This window comes from Epinephelus fuscoguttatus, linkage group LG10 (assembly GCF_011397635.1).
Source record: "Epinephelus fuscoguttatus linkage group LG10, E.fuscoguttatus.final_Chr_v1".
In the NCBI taxonomy this organism is placed as follows: Eukaryota; Metazoa; Chordata; class Actinopteri; order Perciformes; family Serranidae; genus Epinephelus; species Epinephelus fuscoguttatus.
The window spans coordinates 30660963-30685947 of NC_064761.1; the positions used below are offsets into that span (position 1 = coordinate 30660963).

The 24985-nt window shown below is 41.3% G+C and overlaps 1 protein-coding gene across 2 annotated transcripts in view; it reads left to right on the forward strand.

Moving 5' to 3' along the window:
* LOC125895388 (zinc finger protein GLIS1) overlaps window positions 1-24985 on the forward strand; it is a 93967-nt gene that overhangs the window by 44228 nt on the left and 24754 nt on the right. The window contains exons 7-8 of one of the 2 annotated variants that reach the window (XM_049587151.1): window positions 18216-18377; window positions 21691-21801. In XM_049587151.1, the coding sequence (XP_049443108.1) occupies window positions 18216-18377; window positions 21691-21801 (273 nt within the window). The remainder of the gene's footprint in view (window positions 1-18215; window positions 18378-21690; window positions 21802-24985) is intronic. The other variant, XM_049587152.1, reaches the window with a different exon arrangement.

A 24985-nucleotide genomic window follows, 5' to 3' on the forward strand; every position in this document is an offset into this window, starting at 1 on the left:
TTTTTGTCTGAGCTTGTGTGCTTTTTGGCCACTAGCACTGATGCCCCTTGTGTTTGTTGTGCTCGTGCAATAGACAAAGGCATTCAAGAATTTGAGCAATTCGTATAGAGGAAGCAGATGAGACATTCTGTTTTAGGACCAAATGCTGTAGAAAAACCAGAGCTAATCCCTTTATTATCTTTCCAGCAGCAGATTCCAGCGGGCGCTCATGAAACAGGGCTCTCCTCACATCCAAACATAACACATCTCTCTCCTCTTTCTCCCTCTCTCCCTCTCTCCTGCTCTCTGTACATATATACTGTATCTCTTTTTCTTCATACAGCTGCACAGCATTTGCTTCATGCTGCGTCTTGGCAGGAAAAAGTCATTATCACAAGTCGTACCGCGACCCCTGTGTGAGCCTGTCACAGTCTGTACCTGGCTAATATTTTAAGAAATTCCGCATTTAAAAAAAAGTCAGTTCCTTCCATATGTAGATGGCTGAATTTGTGGCTCTTAAAGTTCCGCTACCTTTTTAGAAAATAAGTTTGGTCCCCTCTCCCCGCCAATTAAAGCTAGCCCCGGGCTGTTGTGTAGGGCAGGCGAGCACTAAAGGACACACGGGCGAAAAGGAAACAACATAATCTCTCTGCAATATCCTGTTGTGTTTCATGCCTAATTCACTTGTTGTTTTAGTTTATTACATTTTTTTCCTGTGTCTGCATAAATATTAAAAATATATCCAGCAAGAGTAGCCCTGACGTGGTCCCAGACTTTGATATTGTTCTGCTTTGTCAGAGGACGGCCCAGTGGATTTGAAGTGTCTGAGGACTGGTCTGCGAGCTATGAGGGTCAGAAAATATCCTCCTAAAACATGAAGCTCTGTGTGTGGAAAGGGCAGAGCGTTTACATGGCAGAGTGACTTCAGGCAGGAGTACAAAACTTTATTTGGTTTCTTTGGCAAAGCTTTTTGGTCACATTTTTAGTACTATTGAAAACAATTGTATGTTTTTAATGTTATTGGAGGAGGTTATGTTGTTGTGGGTTAAAGGATTCAAGGCATGAAACCTGATTCTTTGGTTTTGTTACGCTACTGTATTTACATGCAAAGAATCTCTGCAGAAATGCAGTATTTTTAAGCACAGATTGGGTGAATTATAATGAGGAACGTAGGAAGGTTGTGAAGGCAGTTTTGGCTTTGATAGAATATTCAGGCTTTGTTTAACATTTTAGTTTTGCACCTGGCTGAAAAGACATTTATTAAAGCATGCTCATTAAGTTTTATGTAAGGTGAGTAAGGTGATCTTAATGATGATTTATATCTCATTAAGGTAATTTACAGTATCATTTTCTTTTGGTATTTGATTAAAGCCCCTATATTTTTCTCCTGAGGTTCATACCATTGAAGTGAGGTAATTGACAGACTATTTAAAAGCAAATTCAGATTCCTCCATAAAAGGGTAGATTCACATACTTTGGTGTTACTCATATGTTTAAGCCAAAGGCGAGACAGAAAGCCACCCGCCCATTTCACAATGATACAACACAGCCAGCATTAGCTGCTTAATGGGACTCTATCCAAACACATACACATGTGCGCACAAACACCAAAACACTCACTGACACATTCAGTCAAACCACTTGTTGAAGGAAAGTTGGATGTTGAGGCCCGCTTGGAAAAAAAGCGTAGATCATGGAATTTCCTCTTTTTTCACTGGTGTGAAACCAGCAAACATATATATTTAGATTTACTAGACTGATTTTTGGAGGAGAGTGGCAAAATCTTTCGGCAGCAGACGTTGAGACATAGAGTGTGGGCCGGTGCCAAGATGGCGTGTGTTTTCAGGGGTAAATGGAGTCTTTTGTGAGCAATCAGCTCAGACCAGGAGATGAAACAGGGAGTGCCATTAGCTAATTAAAACTGAGGTTCAGCACATGACCCGACTTTTCCTCTGAATGCTGCCTGAAACTGGAGCCGTCTGGGCACTGGGTGCGGGCGGCGAGTGACGTTGATATTAATGTGTTTGTACCCGTATGAGCCTCTGACACTCTGGCCTGTCTGGACAGCGTAGAGGCCACAATCTTGTCCAGCTTATAAACCATGAAAGCCAAAAACTACATGTAGTGAAGAAGTATGGAGCTCAGTTCACTGCAGAAGATCCTAAAGAGCCTACTTAAAGAGGCTCAGCCATAAACACAGTTAATTCTGCAAAATTTGGCTTTTTGGGAACTAAGAAAACAAAATGTTAAAAAAGTAAAATCTCCAGAATTGTGGTCCCAATGTTTCACACCCAACAGCGACAATCTTCAGACATTCAAATTGACCTGAGGAATTCAGACATGCATGGAAACCAAATTACCAACACAAAATACTGTGGATCACCAAGGCCAACTGGTTCCTCAGGCTGTGCACACACACACATATTCACTCCAGTGTTGTGGGAGAGGAGAGGTCTGTATATGGCTCATTGAAAGTAATCAGGGTCAACAGGCGAGAAAGGGCATTGATTCAGCATGTCAGGAGTAACTGCATGCTTAGGAAAAAGAGCTCTAAAAGTCTGTTAAGTTGGCACAAATGCAAAGATTAATCAGTCCAAATAAAGACCTGGCGGAGATCAACTTATAGCACTTTATCTGAAGGTCCCGTGCCTCTGCTACCCATTAAATCATTTCCAGAATTAACTCTGTCAGCCATTCCCCGAGCAAATGAGTTCATCAGGTAGCTAGATAGTCTAATTTCTTTCTACAAACCCATAACCCCATCCTGTGGTTATCCCTGGTCCTCTTGTCAGGTCTGCTGTGCCGCTTGGCAGTCCGGTCGTCATGCTAATAGTAACACAACACTGTCCACATGTGATGTTCGTATGATGAAACTGCTGGCAGAAGGGCTCTGCGACTGATGTTTTGGCATACGATCGAAAGCCCTGGATAGATGGATCTTGCTTGTTTTCCTTGTCGAGTGGGCCAGGCCAACTTCTTGTCAGGCCGAAAAAAGTTTTCCAGTCAGTCTTTCGCAGTAATGTGGTCCAGTACTCTCCAACACCACCCCCACCTCCTGTTCTTTCTTTCCCACTATCTATCATTTAGATCTGAATTTAGGGCTGCTTTGATACACTCAACACTTACTGCATCTACGCAACCACAACATACGCCTCTGTGTCTCCTCTGGATCTTTAGCCAGATACTGAAACACTCTGTTTCAAGTAACAACTAATGTCTATTTCTTTGTCATTGGCATTATATGTAATACTTTGAGAGGATTACTCCATGGTGCTTGTAGAACACACACACACATATATATATATATATATATATATATATATATATATATATATATAAACTTTGTGGTGGGGCTGCACGATATGCAGAAAGCATCATATTGTCACAATTTTAAGAGATATTGTGATATGAGTCATGATTTATTTGGAATGGTAATTTTTGTATTTAATTTTCACTGGAAAAAAATAAAATTATGTGATTTTTGTTGGGCTCTGTACTGAACAAGCATGTTCTTTTACTTCTGGTTTATGATTTGTGGGATGGGGCATCTATGTAGCGCCACATTGCTTCACTTATAATGGTATGTTCTGACACATTTTATCAATAAACTACAGCTCTTGTGATTTGGATATTTTTATTAATCTTGCGGCCTGAGCCTTTCGGGTGTTTTATGTTTAATAGATAATACGTATTTTGCAAATAGGTATAGTTAAATTATTAAAATCAAATCAAAATAAGCTTACAATTACGTAATAAAATTAAAATAAAACAATAGAATAAAATAAAACAATATTGTTTATTTTTTCATTTGGTTTAATGATGACATTTTAAACACTAAATTCTGATAAAATTATTTTCAGGTCTGTTGACATAAACTGTAATGTCATTACTAAAAAAAGAGTGACCTTGTAATCAGGAAAGTGAGTATTTACCCTCACAGTCAAAATATTTGCCTCAAAGGTTAAAGTGAAAGACAAGTTAAAAAGAAAAATAAACCAAAAATGTAAGCCTTGAGCTTTGATAGGTTAAAAAATGTAATACATATATTAATTTTTTAATACTAACATCCAGTATCTTTAAGTGTTTGACTATTTACACTGAATGTCAGGGTGGTGCAAAATGTCCTGTTCTATCTTTTTTTAATTGTAAGATTAAAAACCTCAATGTTTGTATTATTTAATGTGTTTAAGTTTCTGTTACTCAAGACATGACAGCTTGTGCCAAAATTGTTAAAAATTGGCATGTCTGAAACTGCAGGTTTGGAGCTGCTGGTGCAGCAAATTGGGATATGATTATAAATCATAATTTGCAACAACAAAAATGTTAGCATGTTAACTGCTACTGCTATATAAACTTAAGCTATAGAAGGCTACCTTGCCTTCAACCTCATAACCAGGTATCAAAGCGTGCAGGATTTACTACATGTGATAGACTGTAATTGCATTTGTCTGGAATGCAATATTTTGAGTTTCCCCATTTCCTCAACATTTAATCACGCTCTGGTATCGGAAACCTGAAGACCCAGGGCTGTGTCTCGTTATATGCTGAGCAGAGATTGTGTCATAATTGTGTCCCATCCAAATCCTTAATCAGTTTAACCTCTCTACTGAGCCGGATCAGTTTACTAATACATGGGATAGAACAGGCTGGGGTGTGTGTTCAGGGTCTCCGTCATGTTCAGGGGGCTGTTGCGGGGATGCAAACCTGCTTCATGCAGCAGAAAGAAGAAGAAGAAGAAGAAGAAGAAGAAGAAGAAGAGCTGTGGGACCTCTTGCTTAGGTCATGGGCCTTTTTAGACTCCCCTCTAGGTTGTTAAAGTTTTCCTTCGTTGTTAGTGCCCAATAGCAGAGCTTTTTGACTGTGTACCGTCATGGATCATGTGCATTGTGGAGGTGTGCTCAACTGTTTCTTTGCTGTAGTCAAACAGATAATTATAGCCAAAGTATATTTGTGGGATTTTACAGGGCGAAGACATAACAGGTCCTTTCTCCTCTGAGGCTACCATCCTCTCCCACTCCTCACATTCACACACTGGCCTCGTTTTATGCCCAGGCACAATTTGTGCCACAGCAGCCACTCCGCAAACATACCCACCTGAACTGGTCAGTTGGTGGTGTGTGTGTTGAACAGAGGTAAATCTCTTAAAGCTTCCAGGTGTTTGTTTTTGTTTTTTTGCTGACTTGTCAGTGTGGCAGAGGGCACTGCGTAGAGCAGACAGCAACATCTTCCCCTGGCCGCCTTCACATCACCCACCAAACAAGCAAACAAAAAGGACATTTATACACACCAGGACCACTTCTGCCTTAGGGCCACACCACAACCCAAGACGACAGTATCCCTCCACTCAGCCAGACCCACACTGTACCGCACCAGACTAGGCTAGACCTGCAGCTAATATATATGAGTTGCTACCGTGCAAAGTAAACACTAAGAGAAGTATGGATAAATTATGTAGTGAAAGACGTGTTTACATTTAGGGTGTCAAGTTTAAATTATGCACCGCGGTGTTCTGTGGTTACTGTGCCGGCTTTAATTTGAATGTTTGAGAAAAGAAGTGAAGGCTGGAAGAAACGCAGCCAGGCAGGCAGTTCAGCTCCACTGATGTCATCCCAAAAAATGACATTTTTTGCCCAGTATTCATCACAAGGCATTATGCATGACAAGTGATTTGGTATGCACTGAATGTGGACTTGAGAGCATTTTTGAAGCATTAGCACAGCTGTTGCGCACACAACTCAAGTGTTTGTTACAAGTTGACCGAGCTTTCCAAGCTGAGACCTGTGTGTGTTTACACTGTCAAGACTTTCTGTGTGTTTTCAAATGCCCACCAGAGAGTGAGAGAGAGTGAGGAGCGATCCAAATGGAAAGATCCAAGTCGAATATTGAGGCGTGGATTGTGGCGTTAAATGGCACATGTATCAAAATAGTGAGTCTCTACCAAACCACATCTATTATAATGATTGATAATGAGAGAACGGGGGGGAATCAGAGAGAGACAGAGAAACAGGACCAAAAATCTTTTGCAGTGGGACATGTAAGGACACAATACGCAGAATGATCCAATTTATTTTGACCTTATTTTATGATTGTATGACCCAGCAGAACTGGCACTACTGAGACGCTGATATTTAAGTTGGGATTTACCTCTCCCCCGTTGAGGTTTACACCCCAGTGATCTCTAACTGTCTCCAGAAAGAAGCCCTCTCGCTTTCTGTTCAAGTCTACAAACATCTGTTTCACATTCAGTGTGTTCAGCTTTGGAATTGGTTTAACATCGATGTAAAAAGGTTTATGCAGGGTTTATACCAGATTGGTTCAGTTATTTGGGCTGAATTACAGAAGAAGTAAGAAGCCTTTAAGTCAGAGCATATCCTTTTGTTTTTCCTCTGTTCTTCCAGTTTCTCATAACAGCGATCTTTCATACTGTGTCACGTAGCAGCTGTCATTTAGATCGCAATGCATCTGTGTCAGAGGCAAAAAACAAAACATGCCAATTTCATTACAAAAGGAATAAAGCCAAGAAACTTAGATCAGGTCACGCATGATTTAAAGTGCAGCCAGGAAATGCATATTGTATATGGGGAAAGTGGTGTATCATATTGTGCCTGCACTCTAACTGGCAAATTGTGTGCGAGTACCAGGCTGGGACTCATATTACAGCGAACATAAACATATGTCTGATGAGAAATTTGAAGGAAATATTCCATAAATATGTAAACGTTTACTGAAGAATACTAGTGAATGGTGGGAACTCAGGTTTTTGCCGTTGGCGGGTTGCAAGAGTCCATCGTAATAGCACAGGAATGGGGAGTGGTTTTGTTCTCCAACAAATGTGTTTTCCTATAGGACAGTGGGCACAGGCGCGTTAGTGTGCACTGCGTTACTGAATATGAATACAGAACCATATACTGAAATGTGGTGAATTGATTTATTGAAATGTGAATGAATGGTGATGTGCTCACCGAGAACGCCCGAGGCGTGATTCGGCTTGACACACTGAATATCCAACGCAGTCTGATATATTGCAACCAGCCATATCCACATAACTGGAAACTGGACCCTGAAACCCACAGAGAGCAGAAAAGAACACAACTTTGGCATGCTGAGGAGTGAACAAATCTAGGGGCACCGTTGCACCACATTTCTTGGGCAGTTGCTTTTTTACCCAGAAGGCTTTGTGGTCTGGTTCCCCTCCAGAGGGTTGCATAAACTCTTCCCCTACACCCTGCCTGAGTCTTTATAAGCTGGTGTTGATCACAATGCCATGTTGACCTATTGTTTAATTTTGCTGGCATGTTTTCTGTCTGAATACTATAGTGCTTCTGGCATCAAGGTATTTGCCTTGGCAACTCTCTGGGCTTCTGCAGTGTTTATTTGTTGTCACGTCAGAGTTATAGAGTTGTCCAGTGTATGCTACAGTAGGCCTTTAGACAGCTGTGTCAACTCTCGCCTTGTGTAGACAACGGATGGTTTGCCAAAAAGGGAGAAGGGCTTTTATTTCTTTACCTAACAAGTCTCTATGATACAGGAACACTGTGACTTCAGCTGTGGTATTTGTTACGTCAGATTGTCACACAAGAATTTAAAGCCCTATGAGACCCACCATAGACCCATTTTGTTTTTTCTTGGGGGGGACGGGATCTTTATATGGAGATAGCATGTCAACAGTATATATCCCATAGAGGTGGTATACATCATCTGAAAGCTGGGAAACTGGAGATTAATTTGAGATGCAGCCCAGCACAGTGTGTCAAGTTTTCCCAGTCTTAGTTTTTCTAATCATAAATCTGTAACAAACATTGAGCTTTGGTTAGGCGCCTATTCAAACTTTTAAAATTTAGAGTGTATAAAGGCTTAGAACATTATGATAGAAATACATGATAGCCATTCCCATGCTTATTTTTTGTTGCAGCAATGTTTGTGTTGATACCATTGTTAACACATATTTTGGGGTTAAAGCATTTTTGACCACTCAAGAACTGATGAAGACTCTAATGCTAACTTCAAAATTCAGCCCACCAGAGCCTTTGAAAGAAAACAATGTAGGCCGAGATCGTCAGCAGTGCCAGGGGTTAAATCCAGCAGGCAAGATTTTAAAAAATACATCAACTTTATCTTCTGAAATCACAGAATGGGAACACAACAGAGAAGTTTTTCTGTTGAATGTAATTGAAAATAAAATTGCATAAATTAGCTCAACATTATTCTCTGATTAAAGCAAGAGTCAACGCTTAAACACTTTCTCTGCATTAGAATTCAGCTACTGGCAGTATACTTTGGTTTTCTGGAGTGAAACTGTGGTTCAGTGATGGATTTTTTTCTTTCTAAAGCATGAGTGGTTACTTTCAGGAGTTGTTGTCAGAGCAAGGGCATCCTTCCAGACCTGTGGCAATGTCCAAAGATGCCAATTTCTCCATTGCCAGCAGCCTCAATAGACCAAAATGAAATGCAATCACAAGACATGTTGCATTTTGACTGAGTAATGCGACACATTTTCTTCTTGTTTGGACAAATTTCTCCCTGTGAACTTAAGAACTTTACACTGAAAGTAAACAAGGCAGGTTAAAGAAAAGAACCGTTTCCTCTCTGGAGATTTAGAGCTGACATTATGCAGCTACAAACTAATTTTTACTTTTGGAAGAAAAAGTCAAATGAATGCCTAAATACTAAAGTTACAACGCTGGGCAGACTCGGAGGCGAAGTAATAGAGAAAGGAGAAACCAAAGGATGACAGTGATGATCCAAAAAAGAGCACAGGCCAATCATGACGTTGGATGGTGCAGTATTTGTCTAATAGTCTAACAAAAGAGTGATAAAGTGGATCAGCGTTATTGTCATTACTGGCTTTTGCTGAATTGGTGTCTGTCATCCCCCAATAGCAGCGATATGAAATGGAGTCATGGAGGTATATAACACCCCATTGTAGGGCTGGAGCAAGAGGAGCTTATTGGCAGAAGGGGGTAAAAGAGAGAAGAGAGAGAAAGCGAGAGTGAGAGCAGAGGCAGGTGTGAGTGAAAGGTGCTGGACAGATTGAAGCCCGGGTGTCAGAGGACGCCGTAGCTCATGGGCCCGTCAAACAGGATCCTGCATTGACTGCCAGTAACATCAGTCCCGGCGCCGGCTCGGAACACAGATCATGTTTAGGATTTTCATTGCGTAACCCCCAGTCTGTCTTTTTCATGGCGGGTTCAGATTTCGTGAATGGGTTTATAATTAATGCCTTGATGGTTACTAATGGCTGTGGCACTGGAAGCTTTGTATTGCACTCTAATTAGCCATTATAAATGGTTAGGATTGGTTTGTGAGAATAAACACTGTCACGAGACAAAGTGGGATGGCTCTTTTAGGAGCCTTTCACTGAATGGGAGGTCACATGATCATGTGTTTCTGCACCAAAGTGAACACCCCAGACCCCCCTCATACTTAGTGGTTATTTAGACAATATTCACCCCTCAAACTGCACAATAAATCGTTCTCATCTTTCAGTCCTTAATCTTCTCTGGAATATGAAAGGCCCCTTTCAGCACCGAACACTGTAAATATGATGGCAGTTTAGACTCTGAAAGGAAACTTATGACCGCAATCTCACTATGTCAGACTTATAAACATTTCCATAACACTTCCAAAACGACTCAAGTTTAAACTGAGTATCATCACGTTCAGAAAAGGGCTGCGACAGCACAAGGTTAAATGTAAAGAAACAAAGTAAATGTGTGTTTTGTTTTGTTTTTTGAATCGACCAAATCCCTGTGATGTCAAACTAACAAAAACAAAGTGGTTTATCTCTGTTGTCATTTCAAGCCATAACTGTAACGTTTACAGATACATAGTTGAACAGGGGGTCCGGAGTATCTGATGCTTCTGCTGTGCTTATTTTGTCCTCTGTGTTGCTTTGCTTGCATCTTTGATAAACCAAATTTTAGGACAAGGAAGCTAAGCAATGTACCGCCATGGGGACACAGCAAAATAATTTAGCCACCTAAAAGACCCACAGAAAAAAAGACTATTAGTTTAAGTGTTCGCTGTATTTGGAGTATTTTCACTGCTTTATCTTGCACACCAACTGATCGAGGCAGCGGTAGACCAGGAACTCCCATCTTCTACAAAGTAAACTGTCTGTTATTATCAATGGAAAGAACAAAGAACACCTGGAGAAGGTCTGTCGAGGCAGAACTCAAGGAATCAAGAACATCCTGGAAGGAAGCAGAGAAGATCACCCAACACTGAACCAGCTGGAGAAAGTTCGTAAATGACCCATGTTCCCCAAGGAGCAAAAGGGTTTAAGTCAAGTGTTATCAATGGAGTCTGGTGCCTTTGAAATAACAGCTTCAGTTTCCTGTCAGAAAGGGCTTTTTGATGGCAAGGTAAAGTTCTGAAATTATTCTAAATATAGCGTACACTAATATGATTTTTTTTTTAGGTGGGCCTTCTTTAGGTGGCTAAAAACTAACCATTTGAGGCAGCGTTTGCTCTGCATCGTTTTATTATATGTATGTGATGGGGGTGACGGGGTTTTCTACCCATAAATTAATGTAAATCATCACTATGATTCGCTCTGTTACACTGTAGTAAATTTGTCATTACCTTCACCAGGGAGGTAATGTTTTTGGTTCAGTTTGTTTGTCTTTCAGCAGGATTACAGAAAAAAACTTCTGGCTCAATTTTCATAAAAGTTGGTGGAAAGGTGTAGCATGGACCAAAGAAGCAACTAATTAATTTTGCCACAAACCCTTAACATATTTTTCACTGTTATTAACATCGTGAGATAGGGCATTTGGCCTTGGAGTAGGTCTGTGCCTTCCAAGTGCCCTTCTACTTTAAAAAACAATTTCCTCTGCTCAAAGACATAAAATGACTTCAATGAACCATGAAATTCTGTCAGTAAGCCAGTCCTAAGTTGTAAGATTTTCCTCACAGCAAATGACCAATAAAACATTTGTTTTCATTGGAGTTGTTTTCTCTTGTGGTGCAGCGCTAAAGAGAAAACAACTTACAAAATCATATTAATCATCACCCAAGTCCCCCTAAATTTTGAGCTCTTAGTCATTATCATTCATCAACTTCTTTTATTTATTTATTTTTTTTTGGATGCTTTATTTTTCACATTTTTCCTAAACTGTATATGCTTACATATCTGTCAACAAGTTAATTTAAATTAGCATCATAACCTGACTTACGTCTTCTTGGGCGCAACAGGACTGTTCTTCTAAATGTCTTACCTAATTAATCATTGATTTCTAAATTTAGGGCAGCTAGTAAAAAAAAAAGGAGGCTTTTGCACTCCTCCTACACCAGGGGCCAAATATCTTGTAAACACCACAGTCCTGTAATGTTTGAATGGATCCATTATGGAGACCCACACTATATCAAATGCCAAAAAGCAATTCTGATAGTTGTCAGATGGTGAAGCCAGCGATGTGACAGACTCCATGTCTGAAAAAAGGCTTAAAAGCATCCATTGTGCAATCTGTTGTAGCTCTGGCTTTGTTGCGTCCAGCACTGTCCTCTCTCACTGAGCAGCATTGATATGGATGTGATCAGAAACATGATCCAATGTTTGTAAGAAGTAGAGTCACAGGGAGCTGTACAGCTGACCCATGTTCATACAGTTGAGTGTAAGGAATGTGTGTGTGAAAATAATTTCTTGACACGTTGAGCCTTTGCCCAGACGGAAAATGTAATATGGTGAGGCAACAGAGGAATCAAGCTGATGTCAGTATGGTTCTAAGCTAGCGCTGCATGGTAGCACACAAGAAATATCTTTTTTCCCGTCAGTCTACTTCATCTCTTTGAGAACGTGACCCTGTTTTCCTTTTTTCCTCAACCTGGTGAACCGGTAAACCCCAGGCCGCCTGGTTTAAGAGGAAATCACATCTTAGCTCTCTAATCTGATGCAGGGCTGCAGAGCTGGTAGACATTTGAATGAAGGCCTCTGAATCACAGCAGGTTAAGTGCTTCCATGAAGCCTCACCATGTTGTTGTGCAGCCAGGCTCACACTGTGCCAGGCCTCCACCACGGGAACAGGGGCTCAGATCCATCACTGCACTTCCTCCTCAATCTCCAGCAGAACAGTCTGTGCGAGGAACAAAACAGCTGGGCCGGCTCATTATGTGAGCAGCCTCATTAAGTCATCATACGAATGCTTCCTGTTGTGCCATCCACATAGTTTTTAATCTGGCCCCCAAACTATTCAGGCATGAGTGCAAAATGGCTGTTAAGAACAATTTCTTTAGTCATTTACATGACTACTTCCTCCCACCAATTTATCGGCTGAGCTCTTGCTCTGCTCGCTTGTTCATTCGCATCTGGACAACACTCCCTCACTTTCAGTCATTTGCTGTGTGTACTCATATATAAATCAAGGCTTCCCAAGAATTAGGCAAAGTGAATGAGGCGGGGGAGAAAAGATGATTTTAAGGAGAAACAAAGCTAATGTGTGTGAATTCATATCTCCTCCTCTGAAAAAAAGAAACGCTATCTTTGATTCAAATTAAAGCCCTATTCGCAACAGATGAGGCTGGCCGCTAAAAGGGTCTCGCTTCGCAGTGGAAATGATATGTGTAAACTATGTAATGTGAATGTTTTAGCCAAGCTGTGTTTAATTTTGTATCCTGACGAAGCGCATGAGAAACCTGCCTCTCCTTAGCTGTCTCGTTGAATCATATGGATATAATTTCATCCATTTACGTTTTTCTGCTCTTTGCTGTGGTTGCCACAGGGCATTTGGAAGCAGGCAGATTAAATGCACATGTTCCTCCCATCCGCAGCCGGGGCACAGCCTCCCCTCCGAACAGATCCTGAAGTGTTGGTGGTTTTCCTCGTTGGTCGAGGCAGAGAAAGACACCTTGTGATAAACCAACTCATTCCCTCAAACCTTTTTTTTCATACTTATAAAGTTATACAGGCTGCTTTTGAGCATTGGCACTTTATAACATGTTTTATTTGGCCGTGTTTTCAGTTGCCACCAAAACTCTTCACCCTACATCGTGTCTGTCAGGCTTGGCAGTAAAGGAGCCTGGATGTATTAGGTAAAACTGATCACAGCGGAGAATTGGTGGAGGCTTTTAGGCTCTGAGGACCTTTTTCCTTTTATGGGGGGCCCTCTGAACATGAGTAATAGTGAATTTCATGCTAGTAAGCAGCCAAACAGTTGAATCCAGTCTCCCCATCATTAGTCGGTGGCCTGATCTACAATTACTGCCCAGGGCCAGAGAGATATGTTAGTGCTGAAGGAGATCGCCTTGCATCTATAGCAACCCTAGAAAAGCCTGACTGTAAATAACTCCTGGAGCTTTTTCTTGGGGAAGAAATGACTCCCATAGGTGATGACCTTTGCTGCAAGTACCGTTGTCAGATTTGTTTTTTCCAAAGAGATGAACCTCTGCCTTACCTCTGATTCTCTTTGCATTTCTCTTCCAGTGCCATTCATTAAAGCTTTTAATCAGATTTCTGCCCCACATGTCAGCAGCCATATTTCCTCCCAACACCCCTCCATAACGGCCGGTTTGTTTCCATCATCCACAGCTCCTGCAGGTTGCTAATGAGCCGCCGCATGTGAGGAGAGCCGTACACTGCTGCCTTTTAGCCCTGACACTGTTTGGCCTTTTCCCTGCCAGTCAGGAGTCATTTCCCATGAAGGCCTCAGGCCCGCCGCACCTCCACTAGCCTGCATGCTGGGCCCATAATCTGTCTGTTGTGATCAGCTGCCTGTCCACCCTTTCAACCCGCTCTAGCCCCCTTCAGCCATGTCAAGACCCCGCTGTCATCCCGAATGTTTACTGAGCTACTGACCCCCCCACCCCCATCCCCCAACTCAAGAGTGAGACGGTGTCAAACAGGGCTCAAATCCCTCCATGCTGCCAGTGCTGCTCCACTCGTGTGGTGATCTGCCGGTTTACCTTAGACGGAGGTTTCAGAGAGGAAAACTAAACATGTTTAAAGCAATTAATGTGATTACTGCTGTCTAAACTGTTTTCATAGATAATATCAAAGGTAAAATCAATCCTGTGTCAGACGCCTCAGCCACCACAACTCCGTGTTTATACCACTTTAACTTAGGTGTTCATTACTTTCTGAACTCCTCATGAAAGATATAGGGAACATACTGATACTTATGCTTCTTTAACACCCAGATATTATTTTTTTTAGAGGATTTTATCATCATTATACTTTTAATTTTGGTTAATCTAGTATGAATCAAACCCATAACCTGGGCTACGGGTCACCTTTTAACAAAATAGGACCACATACTGTCCAAATCACTGATTCTTTCCTTCAGTAACAGAAGCAATATTGCATTGAACTGCACAGCACTGCATGCCCCAGATATCCAACCCAATGTAGGTTTCCGACAGTCCATGAACTCACTGAAAGAAGTCATTTTAACCATCAGATTGGCCACACTTAAACATCTTACTGTAGCATACAATTTTTCATGCAGGGTTCTGGGTTATGTCCATGCCTAGGGGTGGCAGTGCCTATTGGTTTCCCAGCAGGCAGGAAAACCTCATACGCAGCCGTCTCCCTGCTAGTCCAGCTTCCAGAGTAATAATACGCTCTACACGATTAACACGGTTTCCTCCACGGACCCGTAACTATAATTTAGCCTCAAATTTGTATTGCGGAAAAGAAAGCAATGAAAGAGTGATTATTCCCTTATACATAAATACACACATTTGGCACGTCAATAATAGCCGTGTTTGTTTTCCAGACTCAAATGCCCGGCGCCGTATTTCAGCAGTCAGCATGGACCGCGTCTGTCATGACTGGTACGGCAGTGTGGATGTTCCTTTGCACTGAGATTTTTATTAAACTTTCCCACCCTTGCTGCGTCTCTCGTTTCCATCCGAAACATTTGATTGGCATGACTTTAGAATAATATGTTTCCGCTGTACAACACTGTGCAATGTGAACTCTTAAAGACATTTTCCATGATTGTATGCTGAAGCCTGGACAGAGCGTATGTGTAATATGTTATATGTTATACATACTACATTCCAATCCTGTCCTGATCCTCATTGTGACTTTTGTGTTGCTGTCTGGTCAAGAAGTTAGTCATGTTGAATGTAATAATTTTAATGCATTTCTCTTCTCAACCTTAGCCACAGCAAACAGTACACATTAGATCTCATAGACCTTAAGTCACCCATGTGTCGACCAAAAAGTTGCGCTTGAACACACCATGAAGACCACAGCCAACGGTGATAGTCTGTACCTATCTTTAAAAAGGGAAACCGGAAGATGACGGGACAGATTCAAGATGCTAGTAAGCCAGTTAGTATATTAGCGAAAAACACAACTTGATGTTGCAAGAACAAAAGATATTTAACGTGTGTCAGCGAAGAATAACACAAACAATTGTGAATCGTTTCTGCTTAGGGGCTCAATGGCTGGAAAAATAATTTTACCTCATTCCCCCTTGAGTTGTTTGTTGGCTTTACTCACTTTTGTTTCTCTTCTTGTGCAAGGAGCTAAATTGCCAATAAATTGCTGAGTGATTTCACTCACTGACGGGCTCCGCCTGCTCCAACGCTCATTCAACATGCTGAATCATCCAAAAAACAGGCAACAAGGGATGACATGGGCCAACTAGTGCCAAAGGGTGCAAGACACACTGCAAAAACTAGGCCTACAGATGCTCACCAGTGGCCTGACATTGGCCAACGGCCAACCGTCACCTTGGTGTGTCAGGAAACTTAGACTTCAGCCTATATGATCCAGGTTTTTATATGGATGGTGATGAAGATTCTTTTGAGAAGATTGGTTCATAAATTCAGGCAAGGTATTAGCATCAGTGATACCCAGACAAATGATAAAACTAAAAGCTCTGTTCACTCTGGTGCATCAATAGTTCACATCCTATGTTTCAGTGCACATATGCTTGCCCAGTCTTCAGTAAAATCAACTTGACAAACTCAGTATAAATTGTTAGTTGGTATCTTGTTGCTAAAACAAAACAAGCACCTCTCTGATCATGAAAGGATGCTTTTGTTTCCAAACTCATCGGCTCAAAGGCCTGACAGACTTCAGTAGCTGTGCCTTGTGTTGCCATAATCGGGCAGATTAAGACTCTGAGGCACACAGGCACATACACCCACAGATCAGCCCGGTCACCCAACACGGCTCTACCATGACAGGCTTAGGTTTCGCCTATATTAAATGGAGCCTCAGTGAATAGAAGGCCCTGCCTGTGCTGCTGTGTGAGTGAATGAAGGAGACCAGGGATGAGTATTGAGCCTAGATGAAGCTGAAGGCCCATTAGAAGAATGGTGTCACTCTCTCCTTCGCCGTAACCCGACCGGTTGTCAGCAGGCTTCACTAAAGGTCAGGGTACAATGGACAGTAGGGACTGCAGCGCCTCTGCAACAGTTAGTCAGTAAAGTTGCATTTGCACTGAGGTCAGCTCAGCCCTTTGCAAGAAATTGGTTGTTGGGAAGGTTTAATGAGAGGGCTGAAGCTGTTACAGGATACTGTGTGACATTTAAGGGAAAACACAAGAGTTTAAATTGAGAGTGGTCGCACCATATTTTTATCAGCCCTCTTAGCTCCCAGATTCTCTGTGTTTTGAACCTCAGCGACTAACAGTTGCTTGAATTTTCTTCACCAGTTTATACAATCTAATATTCGTCATGGAGCAACCTCCTTTTCCAACCCAATGGCCAGAAAAATAGTTGACATTGTACGTTTATGCAAACCACAGATTTGTTACATTTGCACATAATTATGTCGTGGATACGTTTTAAACTTTACAATTCAACAATGCTGGCACAAAAAACACTCAGTTATGGTTGGGAAAAGATTGTATTTTGGCTTAAGATACCTAGTTTTCGTGAGCACAATCCCCTTTGTAGAAACGAGCGGTGTCTCGTATATAACACCGGCTTTTCACGTCACTATCCCTGCTGGAAAAATATTAACAGGCTGCTAAACAACACCCAAGTTTGGGGCTATTAAGCCACTAAAAACACAGCAATGACTCGCTAAAAACAACTGGTTTTGTTGTTTGTTGGTCTTAAACAGTGGTCTACAGCTTGGCAGGCATCTTGCTTGGGTGTCACACCATCATCCCCTCCTCCTCCCGATGACAAAGTTAGCTCATATACTACATCACATTGTGAGGTGAAATGTTGATATGATATGAATGAAATGTGTGGTTTGCAGAAAAATACAAAGCCAACATTTTCTTCTGGGGACAGAGCTGCTTTTTCCGTCTTCACCACTACCTTTTATAGGGTGACATGCAAGTGGCTGTACAGAAGAAGGATGCTAACATGAGCTCTTCACCTGCTTCTATTGTGCCCTGTGACAGTCTCAGTATATTGATGTCCAGCTGCTGCTGAATATCTAAATAAGATTAACTCAAGATAGATATACGTAACATTGAGCTATGCTTCCAATACTACTGTACACCCATACGCTTTGTGACTCTTTACACAGCAGCCCCTGTAGGGGGTCTTGACATGGACCGCCTCATCAACCAATCAGCCATGTTTTCTGCTTAAGAGCAGGAGTGGATATGCGAGAAGCCTCATGAATCAATCATGTGTTAACAAATCTGTGGTGTTCATTGGCTGAGTGGTTTGGATCAAATGGGCCAAGCTGGGTCGGATATGAGCCTGTTTACAGTCACTGTCACTTGTCAGTCTGGTGCACTATACACAGCAGAACACTTATCTCATGCTATGCATTACAGCCCATTAACTGCCGCTGTACTGCACACTCCAGTTTCCCCTGCAATTTAGACGCAGTGGCAGCCTTGAGGCAGGTGTACTGTCACGCATGCCGGTGTCTTTCAAGTGCACATGGTTTTCAACAAAGGTCCCTGGATTGGCTGCGTAATTTAAGAGCCATGGAAAAAATGCTCGCCATTATACCACCCATGTTCTTAAGCATCTCTCACTTTTCCATAGCTGGTGAGTCTGTGTTGCAGAGTGAACTCCTCCAGCTGTGCGAGTGATCAAGGGACTGAGGGAAAGAGTGGGACAGCTTCTTTCTGAGTCACAGACGCACACGTATACAGAGCCCACATTATACCAGATTATGCCAGCTTTACACTGATTGATTTCTTTTTTTCTCTGTGTGTATGTGTGCATGCATGTGGGTGTTTGTTTATTTCCTTGTGTGGTCCTGTGCACACCTGCCTGACTGTGGTTGTCCTTGTGTGTGTGTGTGTGTGTGTGTGTGTGTGTGTGTGTGTGTGTGTGTGTGCGTGCGTGTTCTCTTCCCTCCTCCACAGTTCGAGGGCTGCAACAAAGCGTTTTCACGTCTGGAGAACCTGAAGATCCACCTGAGGAGCCACACAGGAGAGAAGCCATACCTGTGCCAGCACCCTGGCTGCCAGAAAGCTTTCAGCAACTCCAGCGACCGCGCCAAGCATCAGCGCACTCACCTGGACACGGTCAGAAACTAAGTCTGCGCTCTGTCTCACCTCCCCATGTTTCACCAGAGTAGATTAATGTTTAACCTGTCTCAGGCCAACAGTTAAAGTAGCCAGGGTCGTCGCTGTGTGGCAGAAAAGATGGCTGCATGAAATTATGGACAATAAATGTTTGCATGTGTCAGATACAGGCTGCATTTTGTTTCTACCAAATGCTTTTAGAGATTAGATTATATGCTAAATTAAAATGTTAGTTGTCAAATAACTAACAACGAATGTCTACTCAGTGTCTGTGTGTGTCTGGTGTGTGCTTACACTGGATCCCTCCTTCACTTTTACACCAACATTAAAAACCGCACTGTCGTCCAAGTCTCAATGCCTATTTCCACATCTTGACAGCGTTAGACTTTAATTTGCTGTCAGTCAATGAGCAGTGTGGCATTCTCACTCTCTCTGCGCTGGCACTGACGTGCCACAGATCATTAAATGATCAGTTCCATTAGGCCGAGTCGCAGCTCGGGCCATAACAGACTTGGATTGAAGCTACGAGCTCACACAGAGCTTCGCCTGTTTCACTGACCTGTGGAGAGGGAGGGAAAGGTTGAGTCAGCCATCGCTGCCACTCGTCATGTCTCAGTAAACCCACCAATACCTCACTTTATCACCATCTGCACGCCAACACAGTGACGGAGTAAATAACTTGTTTTGCTCAAATTATGTACTTAAGTACAGTTGAGGTATTTGTTCTTTCTCACACTTTAGTCTTGTCCTTGACATTTAAAATTAATTCCTACTCTTGGCAACTATGTCATTGCAATATCTTTTATTTTTGACATAATGTGTTGAAATTAATCTGTAATTAGTCCCTAAAGGGTTTACACGTACCAGCTTCAAGCCAACCAGCGAAAGCAATAAAAGTCAATCGAAGCTCTGTAAATCAAGGACATTATTTTGGATAGTCTCTGAAGGACAGGGCTGTGAGTAACAATTAGTTTCATTGTTGACTAATTTGTCAATTTTTTTGATTAATTGATTAGCTGTTCGGTCTGCAAAATGTCAGAAAATGGTGAAAAATGTTGGTCGTTTCCCAAGATGACGTCCCCAAAGATTTTGTTTTGTTCACATCCAGAGTTGACTATCATAGAGGAGTAAAAAAACGAAAATATTTACATTTAAGATCAGGGAGTGGAACATGTGTTAACAGCACAGAGATTTGATTCTTAGTCTGGTGGAATGATTAATAAGTTAATAAAATACTCAGTAAATGGTCTCTATAACTTAAAGAAACCATCAGTAGCTCCCCCGAGAGAGATATTCATTTTTTTCCAAGCTTAGAACTAACATCACATCACTCAACCAGGAGATTCCAACATAGTAATAGCCTTCTTTTTGCTAAGAGTGTTGTAAAGGCAATTATATCTCCATATTGGGTTGTACATGGCAAGGGTTCTGATGGAACACCAAATATGACTAACAGTGGGCATGGTTGTGGAGAGATGTGCTTGAGGCTCACCGCAGCGGTTACAGTTTGGATCAGACTCAGGATATATTTCAGCCACTCTGACTTTGCTTTCAGCTGGATTAAACTGAGCGGTAAAACTCTTAACAGTTTACCTTTAAATTATTAGTTCTTACAAAGGCTGTCTCTCTTTCTTTGACACTGTGGAGATAACTTTTTCCCCTTTACCATATGTCAGGCCATAGAGGTGGATTCAGACTATGTGAGTGAGTGCTGAAAAAGCCAGAGAGAATAAAACATCCATGATGCTGAAAGACAGCTGTTGGCAGACAGTGAGCATTTTTTAAATCAGTTAACGCTCAAAAACACAACTTTCTGCAAGACCTTAATTGAAAGAGATATTCATTTTTACAGTATTTTTATAATATTCATATTTCCAGAATATTTCTCCCCTGTGTTCCTGTACTGGCCTGCCCCCAATGCTTTTGGTACACGTAATAGTAAATCACTCAGAGCCTTTACTTAAATCAGAGTTTTGAATGCAGGCTTGTGTTATTCTATCAGTTAGGGATTTTCTTCCACCACCCACTCTTTCCACAGTAGGGCAAATGATACAGCTAATCTGGGACCCCGATGCTTATGGCTTCACATTAACACCCCGCTAAGGCATTCCCTGTGCCTGCCCAGCTGCCTGCGCTGCCAAAAACACTTTGAGGGAAAATCATTTTCAAGCTTTAATGGTATTTATTCTACACAGAAGTTGTGCTTGATCTCTTTTTTTTTTTAACTCAAGGTTCTGAGCTGTATTGGGTGCGTTGCTTGGCAAAACAAACATGGCGGAGATGAGTGGCAATGTAAGCGCCTTGCAATAACAATGGCTTATTTACAGAGAAGGTCGAGGTACGGAGGCAGAGCTAATAAAGACGTGTATCCCCTTACACTTTAATGGCCAACTTATATTCCTGAGGATGAAAAAAAAATTTGCTATGGGCGGAAAAATCCCTCAATCAACTCGCTACATGCTATATTTGCTTGGTTAATGAGAAGAATGTGAAATGATGAGGAAACTCCATGACAGTCGTTTTACAGATGTCATGTCTGTTACTGTAATTTGCTGTTGTCTCCATCCTAACAGCCACTCTGTATGTCAGCGTACACACTGACAAATAGACTGAAGGTAAAGAGTAATACTATGAACTCTTTAGTGGTTCACATTATTCGGTGTACAACATTTCCCATTATAGTCCTATTTTCCTTCCTATCCTCTCTTACAAAGTCTTAAAAGCGCTGAATTAATTAATCTAGAAATAAAGACTGAATTGATATTAGAATGTCTTAAATCAATCTTTCAAAACTCTTAAAAATGCTTAGACTTAGATATGTTTTACTGTCATTCTGGTCGAATTGACAATAGTAACATGACAATAATATCATACATGGCAATTATTCGTAGGGCAATATGTTGTCCAACAAATGTCGTTATCATGACAGGCCTATCGCAAACCAGCTTTAATGTCCTGATTTTAAATGAAAACGCTACAGGGAGATCATTTGGTGTTGAAATATTATTATAACGGAACTTTTTCTTTTTTCTTTTTCATGCTTTTTCCCCCTCTTCTTCTTACTTCAAATTCTGTCATTCTCAGCTGAAAGGTAGGACTTTAACTTTGCCTTTACTTCAACAGATTTCTAACTTACTGTTGTGTCAGTTTTGCTTACTCAAACCCTAATTTCCTAATTTCCCAATTTCTGTCATGTCTTCTTGAATAACTGCCCAACTTCTTGTGTCTCTGTCCTTACAATTAAGTCAATTTAAGTGTACTGAACACTTTAAACTGATGTGATTTTTTTTTTTCTCTCTCTCTTTGCTTGTAGAAACCATATGCATGTCAGATCCCCGGCTGTACCAAGCGCTACACAGATCCCAGCTCCCTACGCAAACATGTCAAGATCCACTCGGCCAAAGAGCAACAGGTGCGTAGAAAGGTAAGACACCTTTTACAAGCGAGGGATTGAATCTGCACCCCTGGGATCTTTTTAAGTAGTATATTTGCTGTGACTCCTCTCGCTTGAGATTTATCATTTCTTTTTTTTTTAAGAATCAAACAAACCAATTGACAGATAAATTATATGTCTTGAAGTGACTGTAAATGAATTTGATAATGTTATTTCCAAAAAGGAGTATGATCTATCAGATTTAATTTAACAGCACATCTCAATGGGAACACATACATGTGGGTGGCTTTGCCTGCGTATCATGTAGAGTATATCCCTGCTTTGCAATGCTCAAGAGCTACTGTGCACCTTTTTCTTAGTCAGCTCCAAGCATGACTTAATTCTAGTCAATACGGTAGGGTTACAGGTTTTACAAACAGACCAGTTTATGTAATCGCTCCTGTTCTGATGTGCATTATCCACAGATCCATCTCGTTAGTTTAATTTAGGGTTTGGGAGGCCGGGGGTCGGGAAGAGGGGTGTCTTTGAGAGTCGTTTCCCCAACAATAGATCAGGTTTGACCACATTTCATCGTGTTCATGGTCAAAAGCCCATTCTTTCCCTGACTGGAAGCGGGTAAATAACAGAGAAAGGGCTCATTGTTGTGGAAGGGGCTGGATAGTGGCAGGCTGGATGATGTGTTTCTTTGCTTAGCACCGTAAAGGGAAACACATGTGTGCTTGTAGCATTGTTAATAAGCTGTACTGTGGAATACCCCAGTGGCCAGATGTTATGGACAAATGTCAAACAAACGCTCTTACTCCACTCTTGGAGCGGCCCAGAGAAAAAACTGTTAGGAGTGTCACTGTGGAGAGAACAGAGCCCCAATTACATGTGATGAATGTTTTGCAGCGCACTTTTAAGGATCCCCAGGAGGACAAGCACATACACATTTACTGACATACAGTATCTAAGTGTCAAATCATAACGTGGATGATGCCAGCTGTACAACTCAATCAATCATGTGTGATTTTTCTGGCCGTATAGGCAAAAGGTCTTAAAAGATGTTAAGTCACGCACAGATGAAGTTATCTGTCCACTTGGCTCATCGCCGCTGATGAACTCTGTGGGAATAATCAGAGGGTAGAATGGATGGTTGTGATAATGCTGAAGAATGTTTCCAACCACAGTCCAGCCGCAAAATCAAAATGTGGAATTGATTTTCATGGAATAACAAAGGCTGTATTTGTTGATGGATGGACGGACAGATTGATAGGGTTGGAATGATGATGGAGAAAAAACCTTGGTGAACAGCATTGACCTTGTCATCTGTAACTGGAGCACATTCTTTTAATAATACACATGTACTGGTCCAAATAACTCACAGCAACACTGAAAGGTTTTTATGCCTTTTGGCATCATAAAGTTATCACTTCTTACTATTATACAAAAAATATGTTCTATCCAGGATGATAAATATCATAGCACGATGACAAAAATACAAGCTTGATTTACAATTAGTTTACTTGTTGATTTCCTGATGGATTCAAACCACGTGTATTGGATTCACCATGTTCTTAAGTTCAGCCTTATCCCAAGTTATAACGTAAGTGTTTACTGAGTGGAAATTTACGCATCACTGAATTAAAATGAGATACATGTTCTTTGTGACTAAAGCATAATAAATAAACACATTGAAATGAGCCACAGTGGAAATTGCTTATAGAGATCACAATTACAGTGATCAACCGCTTATACCTATATGGATCAAAGAGCTTGCGACAGAACTATTACTGTACAAATGCTGTTTAAAAAGTTGCTTAAAATAATCAAGTCGTCTGCTTACCGTATTCATTTTGGGTCTTTTTATATACAAAAACATATGGTAAAAGATTTATAACTTTGGTAATGCTTTTTTTTTTTTTTTTTTTAACTGCTCCCATCATACTTTGCCTTGTGGTAACCCGGCTGCTTCCAGCTGGCTACCTGAGGCTGGTGCTGCGCGCACATTGAAATCATGACGGGGAAAAAGAAAGTGATTTTCTCTCAGTGAAAAATGTAGTCTCCTCGAAGCTTAGGACAAACTGCCAAAAACAAGCCAAGGAGATGCAGCGAAACTTGGTGTCCTGAGGCTACCTTGTGTAGTCGACTCAGACAACGAGAAACAGTCATGGCTGTCAGTGATGGAAACGGAAAATAAATGTGCATGGGGAAAGCCCCTGTGGAAGAAGCTGTCCTTACCAAGTGGATGATAATGGCTGGTCACGTAATGCCCTTGTAATCAAACAGCTGTACTTTATTTTGAAACCGGAGCTAAGATTTAAGTTACTAGCTAAACATGATTTTTAAAAAAGGGGGTTATTATGTCATCTGCTTATAGTGAGGTATAGGATTCCACTTAAATTAAAGGTTGTTTACAGCACAAATTAGTGCCCACAAAGCTAACGTTAGTTTACTCAGAATTACGTCAGTCCAATCAGATTTGGCTGTTAAATATGAGTATTTGATGATTCTTTTTTTTTACGTGTAAAGATTTAAAGTTTATATGTGGCTCAGTGGAACGTTGAGTTTGACAGTGGCATTCATGTAATATAGTAAACAAGCTAACAACACTAGCAATACAGTGGGAAACTGCAACATTTTTTACTGACACTAGATATCAAACAATATCCAGAGACTGTCATATTTAGTACAATTGAGCTGTAAATTCACCACCTCCAAGCAGAGAAGATAATGTTATCTTAGAGCCTTATGGTGGAAAGTTTCTCCTTCTCTGTGCCGCTGCACTGTGTCTGCAGCTGTCTGTACCAAAAAGTTGCATGAATGTCAAGAGCGCTCACTCTGCAGCAAAATCTGGGAACCAGAACATGCTCAGAATTTCACTTCCCAGCACACTGACTAGCAAAAAATAAAAAGACAAAAATGACTACTTGACTTGAGGCAGTCTCAGTCAATTGAGGGGTCTGCGACTAGACTCACAAGTCAGTCTTTAGACGCTTTGCTTAACTAAAGCGACTGATGTCTTTCTCCCTGATTTTGTGTTTAGATGGGCGGATACAGTTTCAGAGTTTAAAAAAAACTCCCTACATTGCAGAACCAATAGTAAATCCGCAGGGCGGTTCTTTGGTGGCTCGCTGAACTCTTGTGCTCGTAAACATAGTCTGACTGCGTTAAAAGTTTTAAACAAAGTCGCTGTAAGTCCTTCATTTCCACAATCTTGTGGACTGAGCACACG